The sequence below is a fragment of the Gorilla gorilla genome, chromosome 16 (assembly GCF_029281585.2).
Source record: "Gorilla gorilla gorilla isolate KB3781 chromosome 16, NHGRI_mGorGor1-v2.1_pri, whole genome shotgun sequence".
In the NCBI taxonomy this organism is placed as follows: domain Eukaryota; kingdom Metazoa; phylum Chordata; class Mammalia; order Primates; family Hominidae; genus Gorilla; species Gorilla gorilla.
This window is the reverse complement of record NC_073240.2, coordinates 68,617,754-68,643,637: the sequence shown is the minus strand read 5'-3', so window position 1 is coordinate 68,643,637 and position 25,884 is coordinate 68,617,754. Positions and strand designations below refer to the sequence as shown.

Here is a 25,884-nt window from a genome sequence, read left to right as displayed (position 1 = left end):
TCAGGGTTTCGCTCTGCTGCCAAGGCTGGAGTGCAGCGGTGCAATCATGACTCATAGCAACCCCAGCCTCCTGGGCTCAGGCGATTCTCCTCAGGCTCCTGAATAGCTGGGACCACAGGTGCATGCCCACCTCACCCAGCCAAGAGGTGCTATTTTCAAAAGATCATTAGGGAAGGCTTCCTGGAGGAGGTGACATGAGAGCAGAGACCTGAATTAGTAAAAGGAAGAGCCTTACATTTATTGAGAGGTGTTTGTCTTCCCCGGTCTAAAGATGTAGAAACAAATCTCAGAAAAATACTCTGGCTTTCCCAAGGTTACAAAGTTTCTAAGCCCTTCTCTAGGGGAGAGATTCTGGGCTCAGGTTCACACTCAGAGGCAGCACCTGAGCTTGGGACCCACCTTTAACTCACAGCTGTGGTCTCACAGCTCTTAGACCACACCACTTGGTAAGAGGCCAGCCCACTGATTTCTTTATTTCTTCCCCTCCCCCTTCTCGTCCTTCCTCCTTTCCCTCCTTTTCCCCCTCCTCGTTCCTTCTCTCTCTGCTTCTCCTCTTCCCCCACCTGCTTCTGTCTTCCTTTTACAGCATTTTATTATAAATACTGCAACGTGCACAACACATAAAGGTTCAGTTCAGTGCACAACTCTAGGGAAAACACCTGAGTAACCAGCACCCAAGTGAAGAAACAGGCGAATTAATTTCTGCTGTTTAAGCCACCCAGTCTGTGGAACTTTGTTAGGCGCCCCCAACCCCCCACTCCCAGAAGCCTTTATGTGTCGCCTCCCATTTTCTTATTTTTGGTAACTTCCTTGCTTTCATCATTTTACCATTTGTATACACGTCCTTAAACAATAGTTTGGTCTTGCCTAATTTTGAACTTTATATAAATGGTATAGTTCTGTATATGTTATTAGTGCCTTTCTTCTTCCACTCAGTATCATGTTTACAAGATCTGTCCACATTGCTGGTGTGTTAGTCTGCTGGGGAGTTAGGGGTGCCTAACAAAGTTCCACAGACTGGGTGGCTTAAACAGCAGAAATTAATTCTCTCACAGTTCTGGAAGCTAGAAGCCCAAGATCAAGGTGTTGGCAGGGTTGGTTTCCCCTAAGGTCCTCTCCTTGGCTTGTCAACAGCTAAATTTTCTCTGTTTTTACATGGTCTTTTCTCTGTGCATGTCTGTTCCAGATTTCCTCTTCTAATAAGGACATCAGCCATATTGGATTAGGGTCCATCCAATAACCTCATTTTAATTTAATTACCCCTTTAAAGACCCAATCTCCAAATATGGTCACACTTTGCAGCACTAGGGGTTGGGATTTCAACATACAAATTTGGAGGTAGAAGTGGGGGATACAATTCAGCCCCTAACACTGGAGGTATTGGTTGGTGCAAAAGTAATTGTGGTTTTTGCCATTACTTTCAACAGCAAAAAAACACAATTTCTTCTGTGCCAACCTAATAACTGTAGTTGATTCATTTTCATAACTGCATAGTATTCTACTGCATGAATATACCACAGTGTGGATATCCATTCTCCTGTTGATGGGCACTTGAGTTGTTTCCAGTTTGGGACCATTACAGACAATGCTACCTTGAACATTCTTTTACCTGTAACTTGGTGCTCATGTGCATGAGTTTCTCTAGGGTATGTAACTAGAAAGGAACAACTGAGTCATAAGGTATACTTATCTTCAATTTTAGGAGTATGCCATTTTCCAAAGTGGTTGCACCAATCTCCCCACTCCCCAGCCATATATTCTCATATCTTGGTTGCTCTACTTCCTCATCAGCACTTGGCACTGTAAAATAAAAATAAAATTCTAAGCCCCCCAACTGACTGAATGGGGCCCCCACTCTTGGCCAACAGGACTTAAAAACTGAGTTCCTGGTCATGACGAGACAAGAGGTCATACTACAATTTGGACACAATAACTGAGCAGCATTGTATTTATTTATTTATTTTTTAGAGACAGGGTCTTACTCTGTCACCCAGTCTGGAGTGAAGTTGCATGACCATAATTCCCTTGCAGCCTCCAAGTCCTGGGCTCAAGTGATCCTCTCACCTCAGCCTCCCAAAGTGCTGGGATTACAAGTGTGAGCCACTGCATCCGGCCCAACTGATCAGCTTTAATGTTAAAATAGAGATAATAAGACTGATAGAATGGACTCTTTATGACTATAAGATATCAAACTATAAACAACACCTAAGGCCATGCAATGCAAGGGTTAAGTCACTACGCTCCCCTACACTTAAAAAATAAACTCTGTTCCAACTGCCACAACATTTTTCTTTTTCTCCAGCAGCTAAACAAGCACTGCCCTTGAAATAAGCAATATTAAAATAATCTGCAACTCAATCCACCGCCAGATGCTACCTAACTGACCCCCTGTTCCACAAGACATAACTACAGCTTTGATTGGACAAGAGTTACTTCAGTTAACTTTCTCCTGATGAGAAGACCACCAACCATGGACTGGTCTGGCTGGTTTACAGAGACTGCACACTTGAGTGCCTTTGTGTCCTGAAAAGACCTTTTGACATATAGAGCCTAACTGTACTACATTTAAATGTTACATTTAAAAGTCTCCACTGCAAAGAGAACATGGGTCATATGTAACATGCATGTTTATTCAAGTATGCATGTATTAGGAACACCTCCATGAATATTCATAGCTCCTCCTGTATCCTGTTGAATACCTATACTTGGCCAACCATCCAGCTTAAATTCCTGTCTTACCCTTCCCTCTCTCCCTTGAAGTGTGTGTTTCTGGGCTTCGACCAAGGCTAACACTTCCCAGCCTGTCAGAATGGCCACCTTGCTGGCTATAACCCTTTATAAGAAACAAAGCTCTCCTTTCCAAATTTATATATTGATTTTTTAGTTAACAGCATTATCAGACTTCTCAGTGTTAATTGTGAGGTGGTTTTGTATTTCCCTGATGATTAAAGATGTTGAGTACATTTTCACATTCACCATTTGGAGCTCCTAATTTGCGATGCACCCGTTCAAGTCTTTTGTGCTAGCTTTTCTAATGTCTTTTTAAAATTTGTTAATCTCTTCACTTTCTATGCTCATGGCAATTTTATTCTAAGAGCATAATTAACACTTTCCTGCCACTGCACCTTAGTCAGGACTATCTGATCCACACTGAAAATGTGTATTAACTTGAATCTCAGAGAGCAAGTGTTGGAGGCTTCATCCCTTCCTTCTTGAAAGCTCTTGGGCTTCTTATGGAAACATTTCACCCTTCCCCTCCAATTTCCTACCGCCACATGTGGATACAGCCTCACTTCCTACTTAACCTGCTGCTACACCACCCTCACTGGATTATGAAAGTTGAATGCAATCATGTGTAAATGTCCAGCATGGTCCTGAGTACCCTGTATGGTATTAGTAAATATGACTTCCCTTCCTCCTTCTTGTTGTTGTGCAGAACGGAAGATGAGCAACGGCCAAGAGTACCATGTACTGAGTGCTCCTGAGTGTTAGGTGGTATGCCGAGTTATGGATTTTACTCGGGGCAGTAATGGCCTCCCCCTTGCCTTTCCTGCCTGGAACTTGGAGCTCTAGCAAGCATCTTGGACCATGAATTGTGGCCCTAAAGGATAAAAGAGCCCGGCTGTCTGCCACAATGGAGCTACCAGACAAGTCCTTAAAAGACAACTTGTTTCATGTGAAAGAGAAATAAACCTCTATCATCTTAAAGCCACTGTTATTTGCTTTCCTATGATACAAAACAGAGCCTAATCTTGACTCTTACGAGAAATACATGTTTTCAGTTCATTACAAACATGTGTTTGGCTGAGCCAAATTTTCCTGTCTCTATGAAAATCATTTTTGCTGGTCAGTAAATGATAATACATTTAAATGTCCACACTAAAATTTATATTTTTCAAACAGCCCATTGGGTATTTTCATATGATATAAGTAATTGAGACATAGGGCCTTAAGTAGCTAAGACACTGGTATTCCCTATGATAGAAAGTATCCTTGCTTTTTATAAGAGGATATCTTATTTAAGCAAGCACACAAAGGTAATATGTCAGGACACTGAGGAGGTAATGAATTCATTTTTCTTTAATTGAATTAACAGCAAGTATCCACAGACCTCTTCCTGTCTAAGTTAGCCAGGCTGAGTGTATCGAGACAGTTTAAGGTGAAACTCTCAAGCCATGGTCCCTAGTCTCCATGACTGGAATGAGATAAAGATATAGGTAATGTCACTGTCATATAGCAGGCTAATGTGTTTGGTCACTGTGTTAGTCCATTTTCACATTGCTATAAAGAACTGCCCGAGATTAGGTAATTTATAAAGAGGGTTAATTGACTCACAGTTCTGCATGGCTGGGGAGGCCTCAGGAAACTTACAATCATGGTGGAAGGCAAAGGAGAAGCAAGCGCCTTCTTCACAAGGCGGCAGTAAGGAGAATGAATGCAGGAGAAACTACCAAACACTTATAAAGCCATCAGATCCCGTGAGAACTCACTCACTATCACAAGAACAGCATGGAGAAAACTGCCCCCATGATTCAATTACCTCCACCTGGTCTCTCTCTTGACACATGAGGATTATGGGGATTACAATTCAAGATGAGATTTTGGGTGGAGACACAGCCAAACCATATCAGTCACTGAATCATTATTAAAATAGGAGGTAGTACATACATGCATGCATACACACACACTAATGAGGAGGTTGAAGAGTTTAGAGAAAAGCAATGTGATGCAGGGGTGAACACTATGGATTCTGATTTAAGGCCCTGGATTATTCATTTAATCTTTCTGAGCCTGTTTCCTCATCTGAAAAACAGTAGCTCTTAAAACAGATGTATTGTGAGGATTAAATGAGGAAATGCATATAAAATGGCTGGCACAAAGGAAGCACTGAATAGATGTTCCATAAGGTGGGTTTGTTATTTTTAACTTGCCAATAGGCTAATCTCGAGCAAAGACTAATCTGTCACTTCGGTAGAAGGCTTTACTCCAGGCCATTTGAGCCAACCCCCAGCCAGGCCATTTGAGCCAACCCCCAGCCAGGCCCGTGGAGCGAGCCCGCTGAAGCCCTGACCCCAACACCCTGGCCTGCGGTGGGTCCCAGGGCCCCTCACCTCCCCAAGGGAACAATGCTGCACATCACCAAAGCCCAGAAGAGCTTCCCCGTGTGAGTACAGATTAAGTTCCAGTTTTTATTTAAAGATCCTAATTTCTGGACATTTATTTTGGGGATTACAGTGGTGGCTTAAGCTTCTTTAAGACGTTTTAAGTTGAAGTCTTTCCTTCACTTGGCTGCTAAAGTTTAATTCAGTGTAATTATTTCATATGGCATCGACTATAATAGTTTCATAATTTCTAGTATATTAAGCACTTAATATGTTGTGTCATTTGAAATCACATATTAAATTCAGCAAAGTACATTTTAATGAGAGCTAAGTGGTGTGAAAATATTAATACAGTGTGATGTTTCATTTTGGTGCTCTGATTTTGTAGGTCTGTTCCTAATGCACAAATGCCTCATTCACCAGGTAAGGGGAATGCTGAGCTGCCTGAGGCTCCAATGGGTGTCTGACAATACTGATATTCCTGTCTTTTGTTGTATAGCAATTTACAGTGGCATTTCAATGGAGCCTCACAACCCTGTATGGTAAGTAGAAAAATCATCTCTTCCATTTTAGAGACGAGAAAACATGGTCAGCAACTGGAAGAGACTGGTGACCCACCTAGTCACAGTTGATGATACATAAATATGGACCTTCTTGGCTGAAAGCCATTGCAGTCTTCCCTTGTACCACTGCTGCGGTCACTGTAGCCTTGGCAGGGAGCGATGTCTGGACTCCAGGGCAGCCAGGATTTGGAGGAGGTGTGACACTTTTCCTCCCATCCTTGCAATCCCACACAGGGAAACTGAGAGCTAGAGAGAAGCTGGCAGACCCCATGCTCAGACTTGGCAATTCCTCTTTTTGCACCTCTTTCTGAGCAAGTCCTCCACACCCTAAACCTAAGTGCCTTATGCCCTTAGGCCATCCTGGGACTGCCAGAAAAAAAGGTCTTGATGAAATAAATTACAGTGAACCCTCGATACAGCAACAGCTCAAAATAATGATGCATCAGTGGCAGGATTTAAGGCAAGAGTAAGAGGAGTAAGAGATTATTTGGAGAAAGCACTCCAGAACCCCTCAAACTGTACTCCCATATTACATGTCGGTGTAAAGTGAGCCCTCGGAGTCAGAGAGATCCAAGAGCAAATTCCAGGACCGTCACTAACTAGCTGTGTCCTTAGATAGGTCACCTAACCTCTCTAGGCCTCGCCTTTCCCTATCAGTAAAAGAGGAATAATAACCAGCACAACCCCTGCACCCCCATGCTTATGTCTCAGAGATACTCACATGAAATAGGATGCCAGAAGATCCTGTGTTGGTCTTAAAGGGCAAGGAATCGTACTAAGCTACGTAAACAGGTATTACTGAGTCTATGTAGTGTCCCGTCTCAAAACATAACTGCATCTTAACCAGGGCCCTTGGAAACTCAAATCCAAAGGATTAAAGACATCTGGGCAAAAATACTCCCCGTCATGGCTAAAAGGAGCAAAACTTAGGGACTCCTCCCTACCCTGCTATTTTTACCTTAAAGAAAGTTTATTTCATGCAGATAGTTGCAAGATGAAGGAAAAGAAGAATAAGTAAGTGGTTATGTATTGAGCATTAGAATAGCCCAGGACTGTTGTAAACACTTGGCATCAATCAGCTCATCCAATGTGCTAGGGCCTTTCACACCCAACCCTGCATTTAACCTTCAAATGACCCTGCAAAGCAGGCAGCACAATCACCATCCCACAGGTGAGGAAACAGATCTTTTAAGACATTCTGGGCACAAATATGAGATCTAGGGGAGAGTAAAAGGGGCAGCCTGGGCTGTGCAGGGGGAGGGGCGGGACCAGAGGGCTCCATTGAGGCCCGGCATCTGGGATGGATTAGAACTGATCTCAACACACCAGGGGCCACCCCCGCAGAGCAAGGGCTCTGGGCACACCCGGCTTACAAGTCTTGAAAGAAACTCCCCCTGAGAGGTCAGCTGGCCACAGCTGACCCTGTCTCTTCCCCCAGGCCACCCTCTGAGCTGTGGGCACACAAACCGATTTGCCTACTCCACCCCCCTTCAGCTTAACTTTGGAAAAACTCATTCACATTGAGGTGAATTAGGTGACAGAGTGCACTTCAAAAGAGATGTTATAAGAACAAGGCTTAACTCAGAGCATGAGCAGCTCACAGGAATTTCTGGCAGCCTGGGGGAGTGGGTCTTCCCCCACACTCAGGCCTCCTCCAACCCCGCTCTGGCCATGCTCTGTGTCTGAGGCCTTTGGAGCTTCAGGGTCAGGCATGTGAACTCAGCGCATTGTCCCTGTGCTACAATCCCAGGGCAACACCTCCTGAAACCACTAATGCCATTCCTCCCAGGCCTGCACATAAACAAGGTCACAGGGGCCTCTCTCCACATCCCCGCTCCTTCCTCCCTCCTTCCCTCCAGTGGGGCTGATGGGAGTCCCCAGCCCTTCCTGCTTCAAATAAAATGATACACGAAAACATGCAATGCTCTCTGGCTGTAAGAGAAACACTACATAATTTTAGAGAATGCTAAGAGCTCATGTCTTCACTGACATTTTTTCCATATGAAACAGCCCATTTCTTAATTGTTCGAAATAAAGTTGGCTCTGCTCTCTCCTACTCAGGTAGTGGGAAGTACCACCTCAGACAGGATAGGGAGACCACTCCTCATCTCTTGGGGTTCTGTAGTCCAGAACATTCAGTGAAGACTGCCAGGACTCAGTTCTTTTCAGGCCTGCAGAGTGAAGAGAAGCCAACAATTCTGAAGGCGGCAGGAGCCGGCTCCCACTGCAACTCCAAGCGTGCCCACCAGTCCAGTCCTCTCTGGCACCCACACTTTCCTCGCCTGCAATGCCTATTCCCTCAAGGCCTGTGGGGGCTTGGGACTTCCCATGAAGTCATGGTCCACTCGGCTCTCCCCTCCCTGAGCCCCTCCATGCTGCCTCCTCTCCTCCACCTCCATGCTACATTCAATGTATCCCCTCCCCTTCACCAGCCTCCCGCTTCCTCTGTACTGGCCTTTGGAGCTCAGAGGCATGCTGTGATACGGTTCAGCAGGTCCCAGGCCCTAGATCCACAGCCGCCCCTGTGGGCTGATCCTGGGGCCCTCCATGGCTCCAGGATGACCAGCTTGCTTCACCCTTCTCAAAGAGAAAACAAAAACCCTCTTGAATTTTTACATCTTGCTAATTATTATTTTTTTTCATGGTACTGGGAGAATGCAGAATATCAGAAAATTACAATTATCCAAAAACGTCCTTCAGTTATCCAGTTGCAAGAATGCCAGCATTTCAAAGCTGAAAAATGTCAAGGATCATCTCTAGGGTAGTTTCCTCACTTTGCAGAAGCTAAAACAGAACCAGAGATAGAGAGGTACAGGGAGCAGGCCAAGGTCACAAACAGTTCCAGGTGGAATGAGAACTACAACTCAGATCTTTCTCCTCTGCAAAACTGCTCGACAAGAAAAAACAGACAAAAAATTGGCGGGGCGCGGTGGCTCACGCCTTTAATCCCAGCACTTTGGAAGGCTGAGGCAGGCAGATCACTTGAGGTCAGGAGTTTGAGACCAGCCTAGCCAACATGGCGAAACCCTGTCTCTACTGAAAACACAGACATTAGCCGGGGGTGATGGCACACACCTGTAGTTCCAGCTACTCAGGAGTCTGAGGCAGGGGAATTGCTTGAACCTGGGAGGAGGGGTTGCAGTGAGCCAAGATGATGCCACTGCACTCCAGCCTGCTGAAGAGAGTGAGACTCTGACTCAAAAAAAAAAAAAAAAAAAAAAAAAAAAAAAATTAGCCCAGCATGATAGTGAGCCTGTAGTCCCAGCTACTTGGGAGGTGGAGGCAGGAGAATCTCTTGAACCCAGGAGGCAGAGGTTGCAGTGAGCCAAGATCACACCACCACACTCCAGCCTGGGTGACAGAGTGAGACTCCATCTCAAAAAAAAGAGTCCAGACATGGTGGCTCACGCCTGTAATCCCAGCACTTTGGGAAGCCAAGGCGGGTGGATCACCTGAGGTCAGGAGTTCCAGACCAGCCTGGCTAACATGGTGAAACCCCGTCTCTACTGAAAATACAAAAATTAGCCTGGCATGGTGGCTGAGGCAGGAGAATTGCTTGAACCCAGGAGGCAGAGGTTGCAGTGAGCTGAGATTGCACCACTGCACTCCAGCCTGGGTGACAGATCGAGACTCCATCTCAAAAAAACAAACAACAACAAAAAAAATCTACCTCTGGCTCAAAGTAACACATGCTCATGTAGCCAGAAATGTTGAACCAATAACTAGGTCTATCTCATGCTAGTTTCCACAATAAGGCATTTATGAAACCACCAGCCCTACCTGTTCTAAATAAATGAATAAAAATGTGGATGCTAATTGAAGATTAGCATCATCTCCCATCCATGTTAATGTGCTTTTTGGTTATTTGCAATTCTCTTTTGTAAATCTGAGGTAAACATCATTGTCCAAATTAGCTCTTTTCACTCAATAAAGGCCATATTAGCATTCTGAGGTTTGCGTTTGCCTACTGCTTATTTAGTCAGGTCAGATGAGAAGCTAGTCAAATGACTTCCATTTCACTGAAGAGGCGTACCGAGTGGGGAGAACTCAAGCCTCCAAAGCCCGAACTCCCTGGCAGCGGCTCCCCAGCTCCCTCCCCTCTCTCAGTACTGAGCCACAGCACTGCTGGGAGCAGCAACTACCACCACAGTGGTCTCCCGTGAAGGGCTGGCCCAGATGGGTGACACTGACTCAGGTGGTTGCAAGGTTCTCTGCCTGGATCTCGGTCCCCGTCCTCTCAGCGCTGCCGCCGTTATCATCAATGACAGCTCCAATGTCACCTTCTCTCTTGCCCCCCACTGAAGTGGCCATCATCCCCCAGGCACTTTCTATGCCACACTTTCACAGCACACGTCTCGGCATCCAGAGGGCTCTTTCATGTCTGCCTGGCTCCCCTGCTGGAACCGAGCTCCATGACCATAGCAACCCTGCCCACTCACGCATCCCTGAAGCCCGGGTGCTGACACCACAGATGTTCAATATTTGTTGAAGGAATGGAAGTAGGAAGGAAAGTCTGAGCTGGTCAGGGCTTCCGGAGTAACTCTAACAACGAAAGCGGAGGCTGCACTTGTGGTCTCAAATCTTTTCCAAACTCCACTGCGTAAAAAAAAAAAAAAAAAAGTCTTTGAAACCAGACTCGCATCCAAATCCCAACTACTTTAACCAGTGGCAGGATCACTGGAGCAGATGGTTTAACCTCCCAGAGCCTGTTTGCTAAACTGCAAAATGGGGGAAATTACACCATTTAGGTTAAGCGCCTGGCTCTTTCTAAATGTTGGCTCAAACGGTGGTGACCCTACCCAGACTTCCACCACTACTGGAAGTTTGCGTCCCAAAGCAGACACCCTCATCGCCTGGGCTCGGAATGCAGAGAGCTAGTTCCGAGAAGCCGAGGGGAAGCTGAAGGCGCGCCCTGGCCCACCCTCCCCACGATCCCCCGCCGCAACCCCTGTCGGCCCCTTCCGGCCCACAGTGGGTGGCCCCAGGCCTCGCTAGGGTCATGTCTCTCGGGTCCCCTCGCAGGGAAGGGTCCAACCAGCGACTCGCAACCTTTTCGGGGTCCCGAGTCGAACACCCGTGGGAATCCCATGGGCACCATGGCCCCTCGCTCCAAAAATGCTTTCGCGTCGCGCAGACACGGCTCGGTAGTTTCGGGGATCGGCGCTGCCTCACGCCGGCACAGCGTTTGAGTAAGAGCCCGCGTCTGATCCCTCCGCGCCTCCCCGGCCCCGGTGGAAAGACGCGCAGGCAAAACGCACCACGTGACAGAGCGTGACCGCCCGCCGAGCGCGCGCCAAGGTCGGGCAGGAAGAGGGCCTATTTCCCATGATTCCTTCATATTTGCATATAAGATGCAAGGCTGTTAGAGAGATAATTAGAATTAATTTGACTGTAAACACAAATATATTAGTACAAAATATGTGACATAGAAAGTGATAATTTCTTGGGTAGTTTGCAGTTTTAAAATGGACTATCATCTGCTTACCGTAACTTTAAAGTATTTCGATTTCTTGACTTTATATATCTTGTGGAAAGAAACCAGCATCGTGCTCGCTTCGGCAGCACATATACTAAAATTGGAACGATACAGAGAAGATTAGCATGGCCCCTGCGCAAGGATGACACGCAAATTCGTGAAGCGTTCCATATTTTTACATCAGGTTGTTTTTCTGTTTGTTTTTCTTTTACACAACGTTTATACGCTGGTGCACGGTTTACCACTGAAAACACCTTTCATCTACAGGTGATATCTTTTAACACAAATAAAATGTAGTAGTCCTAGGAGACGGAATAGAAGGAGGTGGGGCCTAGGCAGATTCATCTCTGCGGTGCATTTTGCATCTGGCCCTCGGGCCGCAGTTTGCGATCTTTCCCATCTTGCCTCTGCTTCCCTCTGCACAATCCTGAGTATTGCAGTACCTTACACTTAAGGAAATTTCGTCTTGCCAAAGTTGATCCATTTCAGCTTCGAAACATAACAGGAACTAGTGCAACCATAAACGTATCAGGAACTTGCAATAAGAATGACAGAATCCTTTGAATCAAAAAAAAAAAGAAGCCACCACTTAATGAGTATCTACCATATGTCAAGGGCTTCACCAATATTTCACTGAAATATTCCAGACCAAATAAATAAAAGAAAAGAAAAGGGGGAGGGAGCGGAAAAGTAAAATAATGTTTAAAAAATTCCTGACAGCCCCACCCTGTGGGTTTTACTGTTTTACTGTCATCATTTTACACCAATCACTGAGAGGTAAAGCCTGATAAGACTTACAGAGGCACAGACCCTGAAAAGATCGGGACCCAGGTCTCAGGTAATTGAGTTACAAAAACACAGTCCTGAGTGGTAAGACAAAGAGGAAACAAAGTCCAACCACATTCAGATTTCCTGCGATGACTTAGGCAATGTTTTCTGAAATATCTTTCCAACAGAAAAATGGTGCAACTGCTTTGCTAGTGCTTCAGCATGCACGTGGGCCCTGCGGCCACTGGGACCTCAGTCGATCTGCCGGGAGCGGCCTCACAGCTCCCAGCCTCCAGGCGCCCCGGAGGAGGACTGTCAGGCTCGAAGCCCCGGAGCCACCCAGGGACAGCGGCGGGTACTCTACCAGCGGGCGCTGGGAGCTGCCGGGCAGCATTCCATTCAGGACTCATTCCTTTTCTCTTCAGTGGAGGTGAAATGATCCTTTCCAGGTAACAGCCGACAATAGGGGACTGCGGGACATCTCCGCCTCTTCCTTGGCTCTGGGCCTTCGATGTAAGGCGTTACAGGACAATCTTTGTTGGCTGGATTTCTGTTCTTCCCCTAGAGATATCTGGTTCTTTGGAGGCCACTTGGGCAATTGGGTGAGTAGTTTTAAATGTCTCCCTTGGGATGCCAAATAAGAAAACGACCAATGTCGGTGTGGCTCCCTCTCCTTCAGCACAGACAATCCATCAGACTGGAATATTATTAGTCTACGTATGTGGAAGGGGGTGTTATGGGGAGTAAAATAGAATCCAAGAGTGAAGGACTTGGACCAAAAAGGACTGTTGAGATTGTTCTAAAGAAACTGGTCGGGCGCAGTAGCTCACGCCTGTAATCCTAGTACTTTGGGAGGCTGAGCTGGGAGGATACCGAGGTCAGGGGTTCGAGACCAGTCTGGCCAACAAGGTGAAGCCCCGTCTCTACTTAAAAAAAAAGAAAAGGAAAGATTAGAACAGAAATTAGGAAAGAGACAGGCAGTTCCTAGCCCCAGAAAATCCAGAGACCTGGCTGACTTCCTTTCCTCTGCACTAACCTGCTGAGGGAACTTGGGCAAGTCTTCGCCTCTTTGGACACATAGAGTCAATGCATTGGCGTTGCAGGATGCCCTTCCAACCTCTCTGCTTGTAGATTCTTATGAATGTGTCTCCAGAAACTCAATAGTCCATGCATTGGCATTGCAGGATGCCCTTCCAACCTCTGTGCTTGTAGATTCTTATGAATGTGTCTTCAGAAAGCTCAATAGTCCAGGCTTGAAAAAGCACTGGTTTGTCCTCCTTTCTAGGCCCCCTTTCTGGGCCCCTGGAGGAGAGGAGGGTGATGGACTGGGGTACATTTTGGGACTCTAAAAACATTCCTGGCTTGAGTCTCAGGAAAGTGAATTCAGAGGGAGTTGTAATCTTTGCAAACATGAATACAATAGCACTTCTTGTATGCCAGGAGCTGTTCTCAGTGCTTTACATATATTAACAGAAAACAGTTCTATGAAGTAGGTACTGTTAATCTCCCTATGTTATAGATGAGGAAGCTAAGGCACAGAGAGATTCAACAACTTGCCCAATGTCACTCATCAATGACAGGGCAGCATTGAGACCTCAGTAAATCTGGCTCCAGAGTTTGTGCTCTTAGCCAAACATCTGAGGATGGAGAGAGGAGATGAGGCTGTTTAGAATTCATGGGAAGAGCATGCAGATCCAGTTCTGCTTTTGTTCGTGTTCTGAATTCAAGGCAGGAGTCACATGTTTGCAATGGATCAAGGCTTTAGAGCAGGGTAGCTAGGAATGGGTGGACCTGTGTGCCAGTGACCTGGAAAAGTATGACGGAGTGAAGGAATACCCTCTTTAGGACACAGTTGGAACAGGAACAAAGTTTTCCTTTTCTAGGTTGACAATCACTTACCTGATACCTGCTCCCAAAACGAATCCTATTGATGAAGGATCTTCTTTCTGAGCAGTAAACCTGTGTTTAATTAACCTTGTGCAAATGAGCTTAATTGCTTATCAGTGGCTGTTGTCCAGAAGCACCTAGGGATTCCTTCCCTCAGACATTTTCAGCACCTAGATGAACCGCAAAGTTGGAAGCCATTCATCTAGACATGTATTGTGTGCCTGTGGAGCCCTGGGCCCTGTGTTGAAGATTGCAAGGAAGAGCAAGGTGTGACCCCTGCTGTGGACTTACTTTCAGTCTTAGGGCAACAGACACTTACAACCAAGAATAACAAAGGGAGGTGAGTGCCCTGCTAGCCTCATGAACCGAGTGCCACTAGAACACAGAGTCACCTGTGCTCCAGGAGTTAAGGGGTCTTCTAAGTGGTGCTTTTGCACACAGGTTACCCTGATTTGCAGAGGAAATGGAGATGGGAAGGGACTTACTGCTTTTTCCCGTGGGGGTGAAAAATAAACCCACTTGATGCTGTCTCCAACGGCGGCTCCAACTTTGCTCAGTCTCTCACTCTGGATTTGCCAGAACAGGTGGGGATAGAGATCATCTTCCCACTGCGGATCCCAGGAGGGGCCCCGGCTTCCGTGCACTCTTGTCCCTTACCCCAGACCTGGGACTCCAGAGCCAGACCTCCTGCAGGCACCACTGGGGACCAGGCCAAACCAAACACTCCAGGAGAACAGCCCACAGGATATTCTGTGTTCAACTGCCTCCTCCAACTTCCAGGCCCCACTTTTTCTCCCTGGGAGCCCAGGCACCCTGGTCTGGGCCTTCGGGCGTTGGCTGTAATGCTTAAAATCTGTCGCAAGGTGGCAACATTGTGGCGAGAAATAGACTTTTTTTAAATCCTGGGTTTTTTTTTTTTTTTCAAAGCATATTTTCCCTATTAATGTTTCATTTAACTTAATTAGAATCTGGTAAACTAATTAAAGTAGCTACGAGCCCTGCAATCAGCAATAATTCGTATAATTATTGATAATTACATCCATACCAATCGTTTGGTTATTAACATTTTGGGGGGAACAAACCACTTCTGAAGGGACGCGAAGCCCGGGAGGGTTTTTGCGACTGAGCTTTCTGGGTCGGATCCGCCTACGACTCCAGTCCGCAGAGATTCCTGCCCAGATGGGACGTCCCTTCCGGAGGGCCCCAGCTGCCTAGGAGCTTTTCCACTTTGGGGGGAGTTGGGAAGGAAGGGTGGGAAGGAGCATTTGCCTGGCTCCTCTGTCGAGCCGCAGCCACGGAACTTCCTGCCTGGGTGGTAATGGTTATGCCCATTTTACAGAGAAGAAAAGTGCGGCTTCCAAAGGTGCAATCCGCGGTGGGGAAAGGCGCCGGCAAACTCCCACACCCGCGCTGTCCCGCCCCGTCGCAGTTCCGCGGGCCCTGGCGCGGCCTGGAGACTCCAGTCTCTTCCTCTCTGGACCTCAGTTTCGCCACGGGTCCAGGGGAAAGCGGATCTGGTGGGTCCCATGCATATGAAACGTTCCCGCTCCCTAGAGGGGCCCTGCCCGGAGATGGCCTGTCCGGAGGCGATGCTTCGCCATGTGCCGGCGCCCTCTTCATTATTATCTCCTTTGTGTCCGCTCTGGTCTTAGCCCTCAGAACATCCTGGGACTCCAAGGCTCCGACCCCCAGCGCAGAGGACTCTAGGGACTGGCTTCCTGGCTGTACCGCGCAGCGGGACTCCTCGTCTGCACAGCTTCGGGGAGGCCCAGAGCACGCCCCTACTCGCCGGCTCCGTCCAAGGCCCACCAAGACAACCCGCCACGAAACTTCCCGGCCCCCTCAGCCCAGGGCTCCCGGTCCCGAGCTGCTGGCCGGTGGCGCGGGGCCTGCCGCCCGCCTTCTACGAGCCGCATGGACAGAGGCCTGCGTGTTATTTCATAGAGGCCGAAACGGAGACCCAGGAAAGATAAAAGAAGGGCTCAACCCGGGACCCCCACTAGCCAGCCGAGGGCGAGAAATGAAAGCCAAGGCTGAATGATTCCCTGTGCCGTGAGCTCTCTCTCACTCCATCCACACTCTCCTCCCTGCAAAAAGAGTGTTCTGCAATTTGCAGCGTCGTCTGTAGCCCAAGCAGGAGGTACGCTGTGGAAACTGAGGCCGCTGGGAGGCCTTGCCAACCGTGACCCGGACGTCGGACGCCCCAGCCGAGGCCCGGCGAGTCCTTAGCCCCTCTCGAACTAAAATGGACCGAACAGAAAATGCGGACCGGGTTCCCTCCTTTCGGGTAGCGGCGGGGCAGACGGGAGGCCGTCTGTGACCGAGCTCTCCAAGTCCCGCCTTCCTTTCCAAGCCTGCCCGGCGGAGACCCACCTTACTCCCTGCGACCTCCGCCCTGCCGCAGCGCTCCCAGGCCAGGCCGGCGGTGCCCGCGCCATCTAAAGGGACAATTCTGGTTGAACCTGGGATTCCCGGCAGGGCGCCCTGTCTGTGAGCGCCCCGGAGGTAACTTCCCCGGTGTGGCAGGCGTGGAAATGGGCATGGATGAACCCTCGGCGCCTTCGAGCGCTTGAGGAAAGAGCCGGGGACCGCTGCGCTAAGGACCGTGACGTAATGCCCCTCCTCCATCCCGGGCCCAAGGGAGGGTCCTAAACGCGGAGAGGGAGTGCCCTGTGGGGGAAAACTGAGTGTGTCTGAAGGGCACAGTGGAGAGGTTGAGTGCTCGCTGCTGCCCACTTGAGCAGGCCCGATTCTGACCCTGGGAGCCCCAGAACCCGCGGGGCGGCTCCCACCCCCACCTGTTGCACGGTGTTCCGCCCGCCCCACTCCGCCGGTGCACTCCCACCTCCGTAGCCCCAGAAGTGACATCTTTTATTATTATTATTATTATTAAAAACGAAAGTCACGGGTACAGGGTGGTCTCCCCAAACAGGCTCCAGGTGGTTGCCATCTCGTGAGTCAGTTGTCGCCCTTTTAAAGTGCTGTTACATCAAGAGGTTACAACAAAAAATAGCCAAAGCAAAATCCAAAGGGGAATGCAAAACGGGACTGGAAGTGGGTCCAGGAGAAGGAAGCAAAAATAACTTACAGCATAAATAAATTAAAGTGAACCTAATACTGAACCGAGAGACTCACAGTACATTTATATCCATTGCACATAGCCACTTTGTCATTAGGAACAGGAGTTTCAGAAGTGGACGGGACGGGGAGTGCGGGGCAGGCGCCAGCGAAGTTGCTACATTGTATTCACAATCGGGTTCAAAGCTATACAATGGGAGGGGGCGCTCTCCCCTCCCGCCCCCCGTCTGTCCAGTTAACCCCTTGAGGTCCGATGCCCTAGAGTTCACACGGGGTAGGGGGATTTGAGGCGCGAGGCGGTATTTACACTTGGAAACCAAGCCGGGGCCCTGGACAGGGACGCCCGGGAGGGGGCGGGCAAGGCCGGGGAGCCCGGGAGGAAGGCGGGCGGACGGGCGGCTGTAGTTACATCGGTCGGGTCCGAATGGCTTGTTCCTCGCTCAGGGCCGCCGCGGCAGCGGGTATTTACAAGGAGCAGCATGGCTTGAGGGCGCAGGGGTGCGGCCAGGCCGGCCCTAGGGCAACAGCGGGGGCTTGAAGGAGCAGTTGCCAGTGCAGTGGCGGGGCGTCAGCATCTTGCAGGAGAAGTGGTGCAGGGCGTCGTGTGCTTCTGGGGAGACAGTCGCGAGGGTCACTCTGGGCGCCTCTCCAGGCTCACCTCACCGCGCAGTCCACCCTTTCCCCTCCCTGGCCTTACCAACCCTTTGGGGTCAGGGAATCTCAACCGAGCGGATCAGGAGGAGGCAGGAGGGTAGGACAAAGGCTGGTGATTCAGAACCACTGCTCTGGTTCAGTAGCCCCATTTTACAGAAGAGGAAACTGAGGCACCGTAAGAGAGGAGTCAACCTGCTCAAAGCCAGAATTGGCACTAGAAGGCAGATTTTTCTGACGTCCAAAGCCCAAGGGGCTCTTTCTTTTTACCCCCACCATCCTAGAATAATCTTCCGGTTAAAATCAGTTCCCACTTTTCTCCCTCACAGATCCTGATCCACGTGGATCGTGGCCTTCCTCACTAGTCCCACTATTCATTCATTCAGTCGACAGCACGGCCGGCACCCAGCACCCCTCCTATCTTTGTTTCCCGGCTTCCGCACCTTTCAATTTCTGCTGGATGGCATAGCGCGCCTTCCGCTCCTGGTCGAGTTCGTTACACAGGGTATCTGGAAGACAAGGGGAGGGGCCAGTGAGGAAACGCAGACCACCCTCCGAAAGGCCGGGGTCACAGCCCGGGCTTCCTCCTCTCCCCAGGGCGAAGCTCCGCACAGAAACAACTCCAGGGATGGGGGAGGGGGTACCGGAGCTCCTAACTGCAGACTGGCGGAGGAAGGAAATGGCCTGGGATGGCGCTTAAAGGCAGACGGATCTAACCAAAATTAAAGCAAACTTAGGCATTACTTCCCAGGTAATTTTACGCCTCGATTTTTAATTTAGAAACCATGGAAATTGCCGCGATAAGAAGTTCAATCACTCCATGTAATGATGCCTGCAAGCCGTTTGCTGGGCTCGCTTGCCATTCTGAGGCTAATCAGAGTATACAAAGCATATTAAATAAAAAAATAATTGTTAAATTACCTTCAATTTAAATCCAAATGACTGAGCCAACATTGCGGCTCCTGCCAGACGAGAGGCAGTTACCGCCTGTGCACGCGCTCACCTGACTCCTGTCTTACCTCTGACAATTTGCAGCTGTTGCACCATTTCTTCTCGATAAGCCAATTCCCTCTTCATTTGATCCTGAAAATTATCTGTGCAAATTGATTAAGTGAGAGCTGTTACGCACAGCCCCCTCTCCCGGCTCCACTTTCTCACTCCCGGCCCCCTCTTTCACCCCTACCCCCAACTCCCACCCAGCCATTCGCCTGCAGCCCTGGAAAAGGACAGTTTCTTGTCTCCTGCAGGGCGCCTAGTACCAGTTGCCTGGCACCCGGCTTTCGGAGTAGGTCGGGGCACCCTGGTGGAAGGCTCGGTGATGAGGTGGGGTGAGGCAGGATGGCAGTGGGTACCTTTGAGACTCTGAAATTCCCGTTCCAGCTTCTTGCGGAGCTCCATTTGTTCCAGGAGCAGTTTTTGCAATTCCTCTGTGAAAGGGGAAAAGTGGGAGGTAAAGCAGGGTTATTTGGAGCTCAGGAGACCTAGAAAGTACCCAGGTTCTGCCTTGGCCAACAACCCTGAAAGGAGAGTTGAGAAGGATGACCAGTAGGTGGAGGCCCTCCGCTCTCTGGCTTTACCAACTGCATTCAAAGGATTTGGGTGAAGAAACTGGGCTGTGGGTAGGATGCCCAGGAGAATAAATTCAGGACGGTGGAATCTAGGCCCTGGCTCCAGGAACTATGCAGCTGGGCAACTGTTTTAAGTTGTTCCTAACTCCCTAACCTAAGAGGCTGGCCCAAGGAAACTTGATTTCCCACTTCAAGTGACAGACCCCGCCCCCGCCCCGGCCCGGACCTCCCCCCGCACCGCCGCCCTTTCAATATAAATCAGGGAGGCTTTGGTCAGAGCCTTGGACACCTTTCCCAGAAAAATACACATACAACAGTTTGCCTACAATTTCAGGAGGTCTGAAGACTGCCAAATCCATGCTAAGAACCCTCACTATAAAGCACCAGTGATTTTGAAGGTAATGGCATTTTCTGTAAATCTGTAACTAGGAAGAATGGAAGACCACCAATGTTTGTCTTCCTCCTGCCACAAATTCCCAAGACCATCTATGGGCTAGTTGAGGGGCAGGGAGCTAGGTGTAGAGGCCTCTGTTAGTGCCCTCAGAACCAACTCCAGAGGGATAGATGTGGCAACTGCCCTGACCATGAGGTCATTGGTATCTGGGCCCTCCTCCAGGAGAGGCTCCTCTGAAATGCAAGAATGGAAGGTAGAAAGGCAAAGTGGGGCTAGGGACTCCCCTACTCTGCACCCCAAGCCATAGTCTCCTCCTTACAGGCTGAGCAGTAACACAGGGATCCCCATTCTGCAAACAAGCTCCATCCACACTCCATTTAGGGTAAGGTGGAGGTGGTTATACCTCAATGCCAGGAGAAAGAAAAACACCTCTCACATTCCTAAAATAAATGCTTCCCTGCAATCCTGCATTGAAATCCTGTTTTCCATTGAGTTTAGCGGACCCAGACTGTCCTGTCTGATTGTCCACAGGCATCAAAAATTCTGATCATCGTTACTCATTTCTCTTTCTGGCAAGGCTATTCAGACAGACCGGGGCCTTGGGAACCCAAACTTCTAATAAACTTCTGGGGGTTTGTTTTACTCCCATGCTCTACCCACACATACATACCTCTGTGCCAGGGTAATGTGTTCAGAGGATCATACTTTCCACCCAAAGAAAGGAAAAGTCATGCCCCCAAGGCCTTGGTGAGTGTCTTTTCCACACTCACCCCCTACAGGGATAACACCCCTCTACAGGAATGACCCATCACTCTCAAGCACAGCGTACACCTTTTTCACAAATTTATCCTCACCTCTGGCCAGGTTCTCGATATCTTTCTCCACCAAATGAGTTCCTGTGACATCCAAGGTAAGCCCATCTTCGCCTGGGATACAAGGGCAGGTAAGAGGGGTTCTGTCCTGGGAAAGCCCTTGAGAGGGGAGGGGTGAGCTTCCCAGGAACCACATCGAGTCAGGGACCTACCCTAGAGGGTAGGTCTCCTTCTGCCTTTAGAGGAGACAGTTACAGGCATCCAGTACTACCCACCTTCTAGGACATTACAGTAGAGAGTAGGAGAGTGACCCCTGGAGGAGGAGGCCCAGCGAAGATGGGCCATCTAAGGGCAGGAAATGCCCTTTGACCTGTTTTATGTGGGTGAGGACGTCCCTCCATTTCCTTTTAGTACATCCTCTGCCCTTACCTGAAAGAACCTCAAACCCACCAAGAAGGCAGCAATTCAGAAAACCTGGCCTGCACCCTGCTCGCGTTAAATATTTATCTGCTCGCCGAGGAAGAAGACTGGCAGCCGCTTACACTTGATTAAAAGCCTTTCTCGCAAGCCTCTGGGAACCTGGGCGACCTGGGTCCCAGCTCCTGGGTGCGGTGGGGAGCGATGGGTTCAAGGGCTGGCTCACCTCTGTCTGTATTTGCAGGACTTGGCTGGGAGATACTCCTTTGGTCTGGATAGGATTTCCTCGTTTCCAAATCATCGGCGGGCGAGTGATTGTCTTCCTTATCTGGCTCTTGAAGGCAATAAACCGAGTTTCAAGGAGAGGCAAAGAAACCGTGACCCGGATACTGCCGGAGCTGCCGCGGTTGGGGCGCCCGAGCCCTAATTAAAAGCGTCGTGGCCGCCTCTGGTTCCCGGCTGTGCGCCCAGGAGCGCGCCCTGAGGCTTTGGGCCGGGCACCCTCCACCCCCTCGCCTGGTCTGCACATCTCCGGGCTTCAGGCCCCCGCCCCAGCCCCTTGGAAAAGAGCAAGGCGAGCAGCCGAGCCCACCAGGGACGAGCGACCTACATCGCGCGCAGATACTGGGGCACCGCGAGCGCGCGTGGCCGCCGGGTCTGTCCGCCCGACTCCTGCCGAGAACGCGGCCCAGGCTGCGACCTTCGGGGTGGGTGGGGGGACATCGTCCGGGGTTCGGCTGCCTCGACCTGCCCGATTTTCCGCGGCCCCCAACCCCTCCTCTGTGAGGAACCTGGTAAGGCGCGCAAGTGCAGGGCGGCCCCCACCACCCCGCGTTGGGCCTCAGCTACCCTGGCGCTTCTGGGGTACCCAAGCGCGCGGCCATGTGCCCCCATCCTCCGCCCCGATCCGGCCTAGCCAAAGGGGACCCCGCGGCCAAACACACTTGCTGAATAAATGAGAGGACTTGAAGGCCGTGTCGGGCGTGATTTTGTTAAGGGTTTAACGCCATGTCTGGGTGTACTGCAGCATGTGTGTGCGTGTGGTGGAGACGGCGTGTTGTCACTGTTGTTTTTAAGTAACTAAAGATTGGAAGTTGTTGGGATTACTAGCTTAGCTTCCTTGTTTTCATTATTTTTCTTTCCCTCTCCCTCTTTCTCTGCGTCTCTCTCCTTGTCTTTCTTCGCAGGCCTTCCTTGACCCCGGCCCTCTGTCTGCGGTCCCCCCATTACAGTGGCCAGCGGCCGCGACAGGCGTTACCGTGGGCCTCGGGGGTGCAGAGGTAGGAGGCCGCGGGCCCCAGCGCCACCGCCGCGCTCTTCACGTGCTCATCCCTCTCGGGCGCGTACACCTGCGACGGCCGAGAAATGACAGGCGATTAGGGGGGCGCCCTGCGGCGGCCCGAAGACGCCCAGCCCTACCCCGCGGCCAAGAGGGAAAGCCGAGGGAGTGGCAAAGGTTGGTGCGCCCGCTGGACTTGAGCGGGCACAGTGACGCACGCGGCGCACCCTTGCCCCCTTGTAGATTCAGGGTAATTGTTAGCGCCCGCGGGAAAATTACTCTAAACACAAAGCGGCTCCCAAGCCAAGGGGCATTCAAAGTGTCCTCCACCCTCTGCACCCGCCTCCTTTTAGGCATTTTCCCTCCCGCCGGTGCCCCGTCCGCGGCATAAATGACGCCTTTCGCATCCGGTTAATGATTCGTGTTTTAATGAACCGAATGTACAGGTATGCGCACTCACTTTCAAAATGGCCAACGACTCCAGCCTGGCTGCATCCTGCCCCTCAAGCCCCGGCCCTGCCAACTTGAGAGCCCCCCTCCCGCTCTGCACGCGGTCCCGAGACAGCTTCCCAGCAACGAACCCTGTGGTTCCCAAGGCGGGAGTGCGAAGAAACTCGGAAAACTGCGAGTTGGGGTGGTGGGAGATTCCGGGGACCCGGTACTGCTGGGGCCCGACTCAGGGAGAGGCCACACTGTCCTCTCTTCTCCTCTTCCTTGGGGCTGTGATGCCCACCCGGGCGAGCGCTTTTCTCTGGCTCTGGGTTCCTTTCTTACCTCCTCTTTCTTTCTCCACATCCCTTTTCTGTCTCTGTGTCTGGCAGTCTCTGCCGGTCTCCTCCCCATTCCCATCAACAAAAACAAAGCACACAAGTTCCCCAGTCCTCCCCCCGCCCCCAGCTTCCCTTCCCTTCGAAACCCTCACTGGAGGGTGCGGATGGGCCCAGTTTCGCAGCGCGCCCAAAGCTGGCCCTGCGGAGAGTGGCCGGGGCCTGCCGCTCCCACGCCTGCGCGGAACAAAATTCCCGTTCTCCGCCCGGCCCCGCAGCCCTGCAGCGCACAGGGTAACTGGGAAGGCGCCACTGGCGGGGCGGGCGCGGGGCTCACCTTGGCCGGCGCGGGGCCTCCTAGGGGCCCGCAAGGCTCTCGCAGCTCGTAGCCGCCGCCGCCGCTTGGCGGGCTCCTCTCAGATCTCCGCACCAAGTCTTCGGCCGCCAAGTCCCCAAATGGGGGCCGGCCAGCTGGGGGTGGCCCGAGGCGGCGCCGGGGGCGGGGGCTGCCGCCGTCGGGAGAGTCTGCGGGACCGTCCGCGCCAGAGGAGGTGGCGGAAGGGGGTCCAGTGGGCTGTTCACCGTCTGGGCCACCCCCTGCGCTGGGTGCGCTGGGCTCGGTCTCCTCTTGGGCGCCCTCGTCGTCGGGGAAGCGGTTGGATTCCACGTCCACCTCGGGCTCGTCCGCGGTGTCCACGTCGGGCGAGGCGGAATTGTAGCTGGAGCTGCCCTCGCTCAGAAAGTCCGGGCTCACGTAGCCGCCGCTCCCAGCGCCGGGTCCCGGCCCCCGAGCAGGCCCCGCGCCGTACGCCTCCCGGGCGCTCCCGTAGAGCTTAGCGATGCTCTCGGTGTCCTTGACCACCGGCCGGAAGGCCGACACGTAGGAGCCTTTGCGTGCGGGCGGCGGGGGCGGCGGGGGCAGCGGGGCCAGGGGCGGTGGCAGCGCCTCGTCCGTGCCGTCTTCGTCCAGAGGCCCGCGGGACAGAGCGCTCGGGCAGCGCTCCTCCGCGCCGAGGCCACTCTCTTTGGCTGGCTCGGCACCGTCCAGGGGCTCTGGGGCACCGCTGCCAGCAGCTGCCGCTGCCGCCGCCGCTGCCGCCGCCACGGCTGCCGCCACGGCCTTGGCTTGGCTCTGAGCAGCGGGGTAGGACGGTACCGGGAGGCTGCCTGCTGCTGGCCAGAACATGGGAAACGTCGGGTACACAGTGGCGGCGGCGGCCGCTGCAGCCACTGCCGCTGCGTCCTTGGCTGCCCCGGAGGGTTGATGCCCCCAGAACATGGCGCCGCCGCCCGGGCCCGCCCCTGCCCCCGGGGGCAAGTGGCTGGCTCCCGGGGCCCCCGCACCCCCGCCTGTTCCCGCGCCGCCGCCGCCGCTCCCAGTGCCAGGACCGCCCTTTGGCTCGCCCGCGCCTAAAACCGGGTCGTCCTTTTTGGGGCATAGACCGAAGGCCGTAGGGAAGCCGTAAGGATGGGGGAAAAGTGGTGGGGGCAGCTTTTGCAGGAGCCCAAAGCCTTTGCTGGGCACCGGGATCACCGGGTAGCTTCGTACGCCGGCGCCGCCACCGGGCCCTCCTGGGCCCGCCGGGCCACTAGCTCCAGTCGCCAGGCCAAGTCCGCGCTGCGGGTGGGGTGGAGGTGGCCCCGGAGGCCCGGCAGCCTCATCTTCGCCACAGCGCAGGCTTTTGTGGGGCGGCGGGCCTGGGGCCATCTCTGCACCGCACTCTGGGCCACGGCCGCCACCGCCGCCAGCACCACCCTTCCCCTGCCCACCCGACCCGCCATTGGCACCGCCTCCGCCGCCTCCTTGTAGGGAGAATGTCCGCTTGCGCGTGCCGCCATTAAACATGGCCTTGACGTCCTCCCAAGCATGGCTCAGTTCGTCTGTGGCCGACTTGTCACTGAGTTTGAGGTGACGACGCCAGGAGTTGAAGTTGGCGGCATCGGGCTGCGTGTACTTGGCGTCGGGTGTGCGGTGCGAGTGGAAGATGAACTTGTTGGGCGAGAAGTACATGCTGCAGTAGCCGCACTTGATGCACTTGGCACGAGAGCTGTTGTAACGCGCAGGGATGAAGCTACCACGCGAGCCCCACGCGCACTCGTGCACCACATCGAAGGCGAAGTTCTCGGGCAGCTTGGGTGGTTTGTGCTCGCCCAGGAACGACTTGCACAGGCGTTCGGCCTCTCGCTTGGTGATCATGCCGCAGCGGCGCGACGAGATGGGCATGGCCCCGGCCCGACGCAGAATCTCCAGCTGTACCGGCGTGCACTGCACGCACGTGATGCCCAGGGCCACGCGGCGGTTGTGGATCTCATTATAGCTGTAGTTCTTGAGGAGGGTGTTGGAGATCTGCGCCAGGCATAGGCGCTCCTGGCCGTCGATGACCAGCGACACAATGGGCACCCCGTATAGCGACGTCTCGCCCACCTGGTTGGGTTTGAGAGCGCTGGAGCCCGAGTACGGCTGCAGCTCCTGCTTGGAGTTGGGCGAGGAACTGCCCTCGCGCCCCGGCCCCAGCTGAGTGGTGAGAGCCTCCATGCCGCCGCTCCTGCGAAATAGAGAAAGCAGAGAGCAGATGAGCCATTTTCAGCGCCGCCGCCGAGGCTCGGGCCCGCCCAGCAGGGCGCGCCGAGTTGGGCGTGCGGGGGATACTTGGCAGTGGGGAGTCCAAACTCATTCACCCCCTGGACAGGCGTCTTTTGTTATTCAGACCCATGTTGGCGCCGTTAACAACAGCCCCCGGGGCTTGGGGGAGGAGAAGGGGTAAAGGAGACCTCAAGAATGCCCGGGCTGCAAAGAACCCAATCCCATTTTCGGATTGGGAAGGAAGTGAAACCCAGATACGCAGAGTGACTTGCCCAAGGCCACACAGCAAAGCCATTGCCAAATCCAGGCTTTTTCAGCGCCCAGATCCGTGCGCCTTCGGCAACCCTCGCAGCCGGTGCTGCCGGCCCGGGTCCTGAAGCCCAGACTTCGGGGATCGGCCGCCCCTCTGCTCAGTCGCACATGCACGCGGGCGGGCGGGGGCAGTGCAAGGAGGGGTGGGGAGGGGGGAGGGGCGGTCACTGCCCATCTCCAGACAGCAGGGGGTAGAGGGGGGTGGAGAGAAGGAGGAGGGAACCGT

At 52.3% G+C, this 25,884-nt stretch overlaps 1 protein-coding gene, 1 long non-coding RNA gene and 1 other non-coding gene across 4 annotated transcripts; 2 read left to right on the top strand and 1 right to left on the bottom strand.

Annotated features, from left to right (window-relative positions):
* The first annotated feature begins 11,211 nt into the window (after positions 1–11,211).
* Positions 11,212–11,318, top strand: LOC115930989 (U6 spliceosomal RNA). The gene has a single exon (XR_004067564.1). It is a non-coding gene; the product is annotated as a U6 spliceosomal RNA (small nuclear RNA).
* Positions 11,319–16,918: 5,600 nt separating this feature from the next.
* On the bottom strand, positions 16,919–25,641 carry SKOR1 (SKI family transcriptional corepressor 1). 2 transcript variants are annotated; one of them, XM_031002337.3, is made up of 9 exons: positions 25,535–25,641; positions 23,100–25,308; positions 21,975–22,065; positions 20,943–21,050; positions 20,342–20,413; positions 18,878–18,952; positions 18,545–18,619; positions 17,969–18,034; positions 16,919–17,484 (listed from the first exon to the last, which is right to left on the bottom strand). In XM_031002337.3, the coding sequence occupies exons 1-9, from the start codon at positions 25,639–25,641 to the stop codon at positions 17,390–17,392; spliced, it is 2,898 nt and encodes a 965-aa protein (XP_030858197.1). In that variant the 3' UTR covers positions 16,919–17,389. The 2 variants fall into 2 exon arrangements, 1 of the variants encoding a protein (XP_030858197.1); XR_010131016.1 differs by lacking the exons at positions 18,545–18,619; positions 18,878–18,952; positions 20,342–20,413; ... (2 more) ...; positions 23,100–25,308; positions 25,535–25,641 and adding an exon at positions 18,447–18,538 and having other exon boundaries at positions 17,406–17,484.
* On the top strand, positions 18,030–21,686 carry LOC129526869 (uncharacterized). The gene is made up of 3 exons (XR_008671679.2): positions 18,030–18,276; positions 20,352–20,397; positions 20,961–21,686. It is a non-coding gene; the product is annotated as an uncharacterized lncRNA (long non-coding RNA).
* Positions 25,642–25,884: the final 243 nt, after the last annotated feature.

What these genes read in the sequence shown, in the direction of transcription:
- SKOR1 (XM_031002337.3), bottom strand. Translation starts at nt 25,641, where the DNA reads ATGGCTTTGCTGTGTGGCCTTGGGCAAGTCACTCTGCGTATCTGGGTT. An exon ending in TATCGAGAACCTGGCCAGAG is followed by an intron (nt 18,953 to 20,341) that starts GTGAGGATAAAT and finishes CCCCTTTCACAG; the next exon opens with AGGAATTGCAAAAACTGCTC. An exon ending in GGAATTTCAGAGTCTCAAAG is followed by an intron (nt 18,620 to 18,877) that starts GTACCCACTGCC and finishes CAATTTGCACAG; the next exon opens with ATAATTTTCAGGATCAAATG.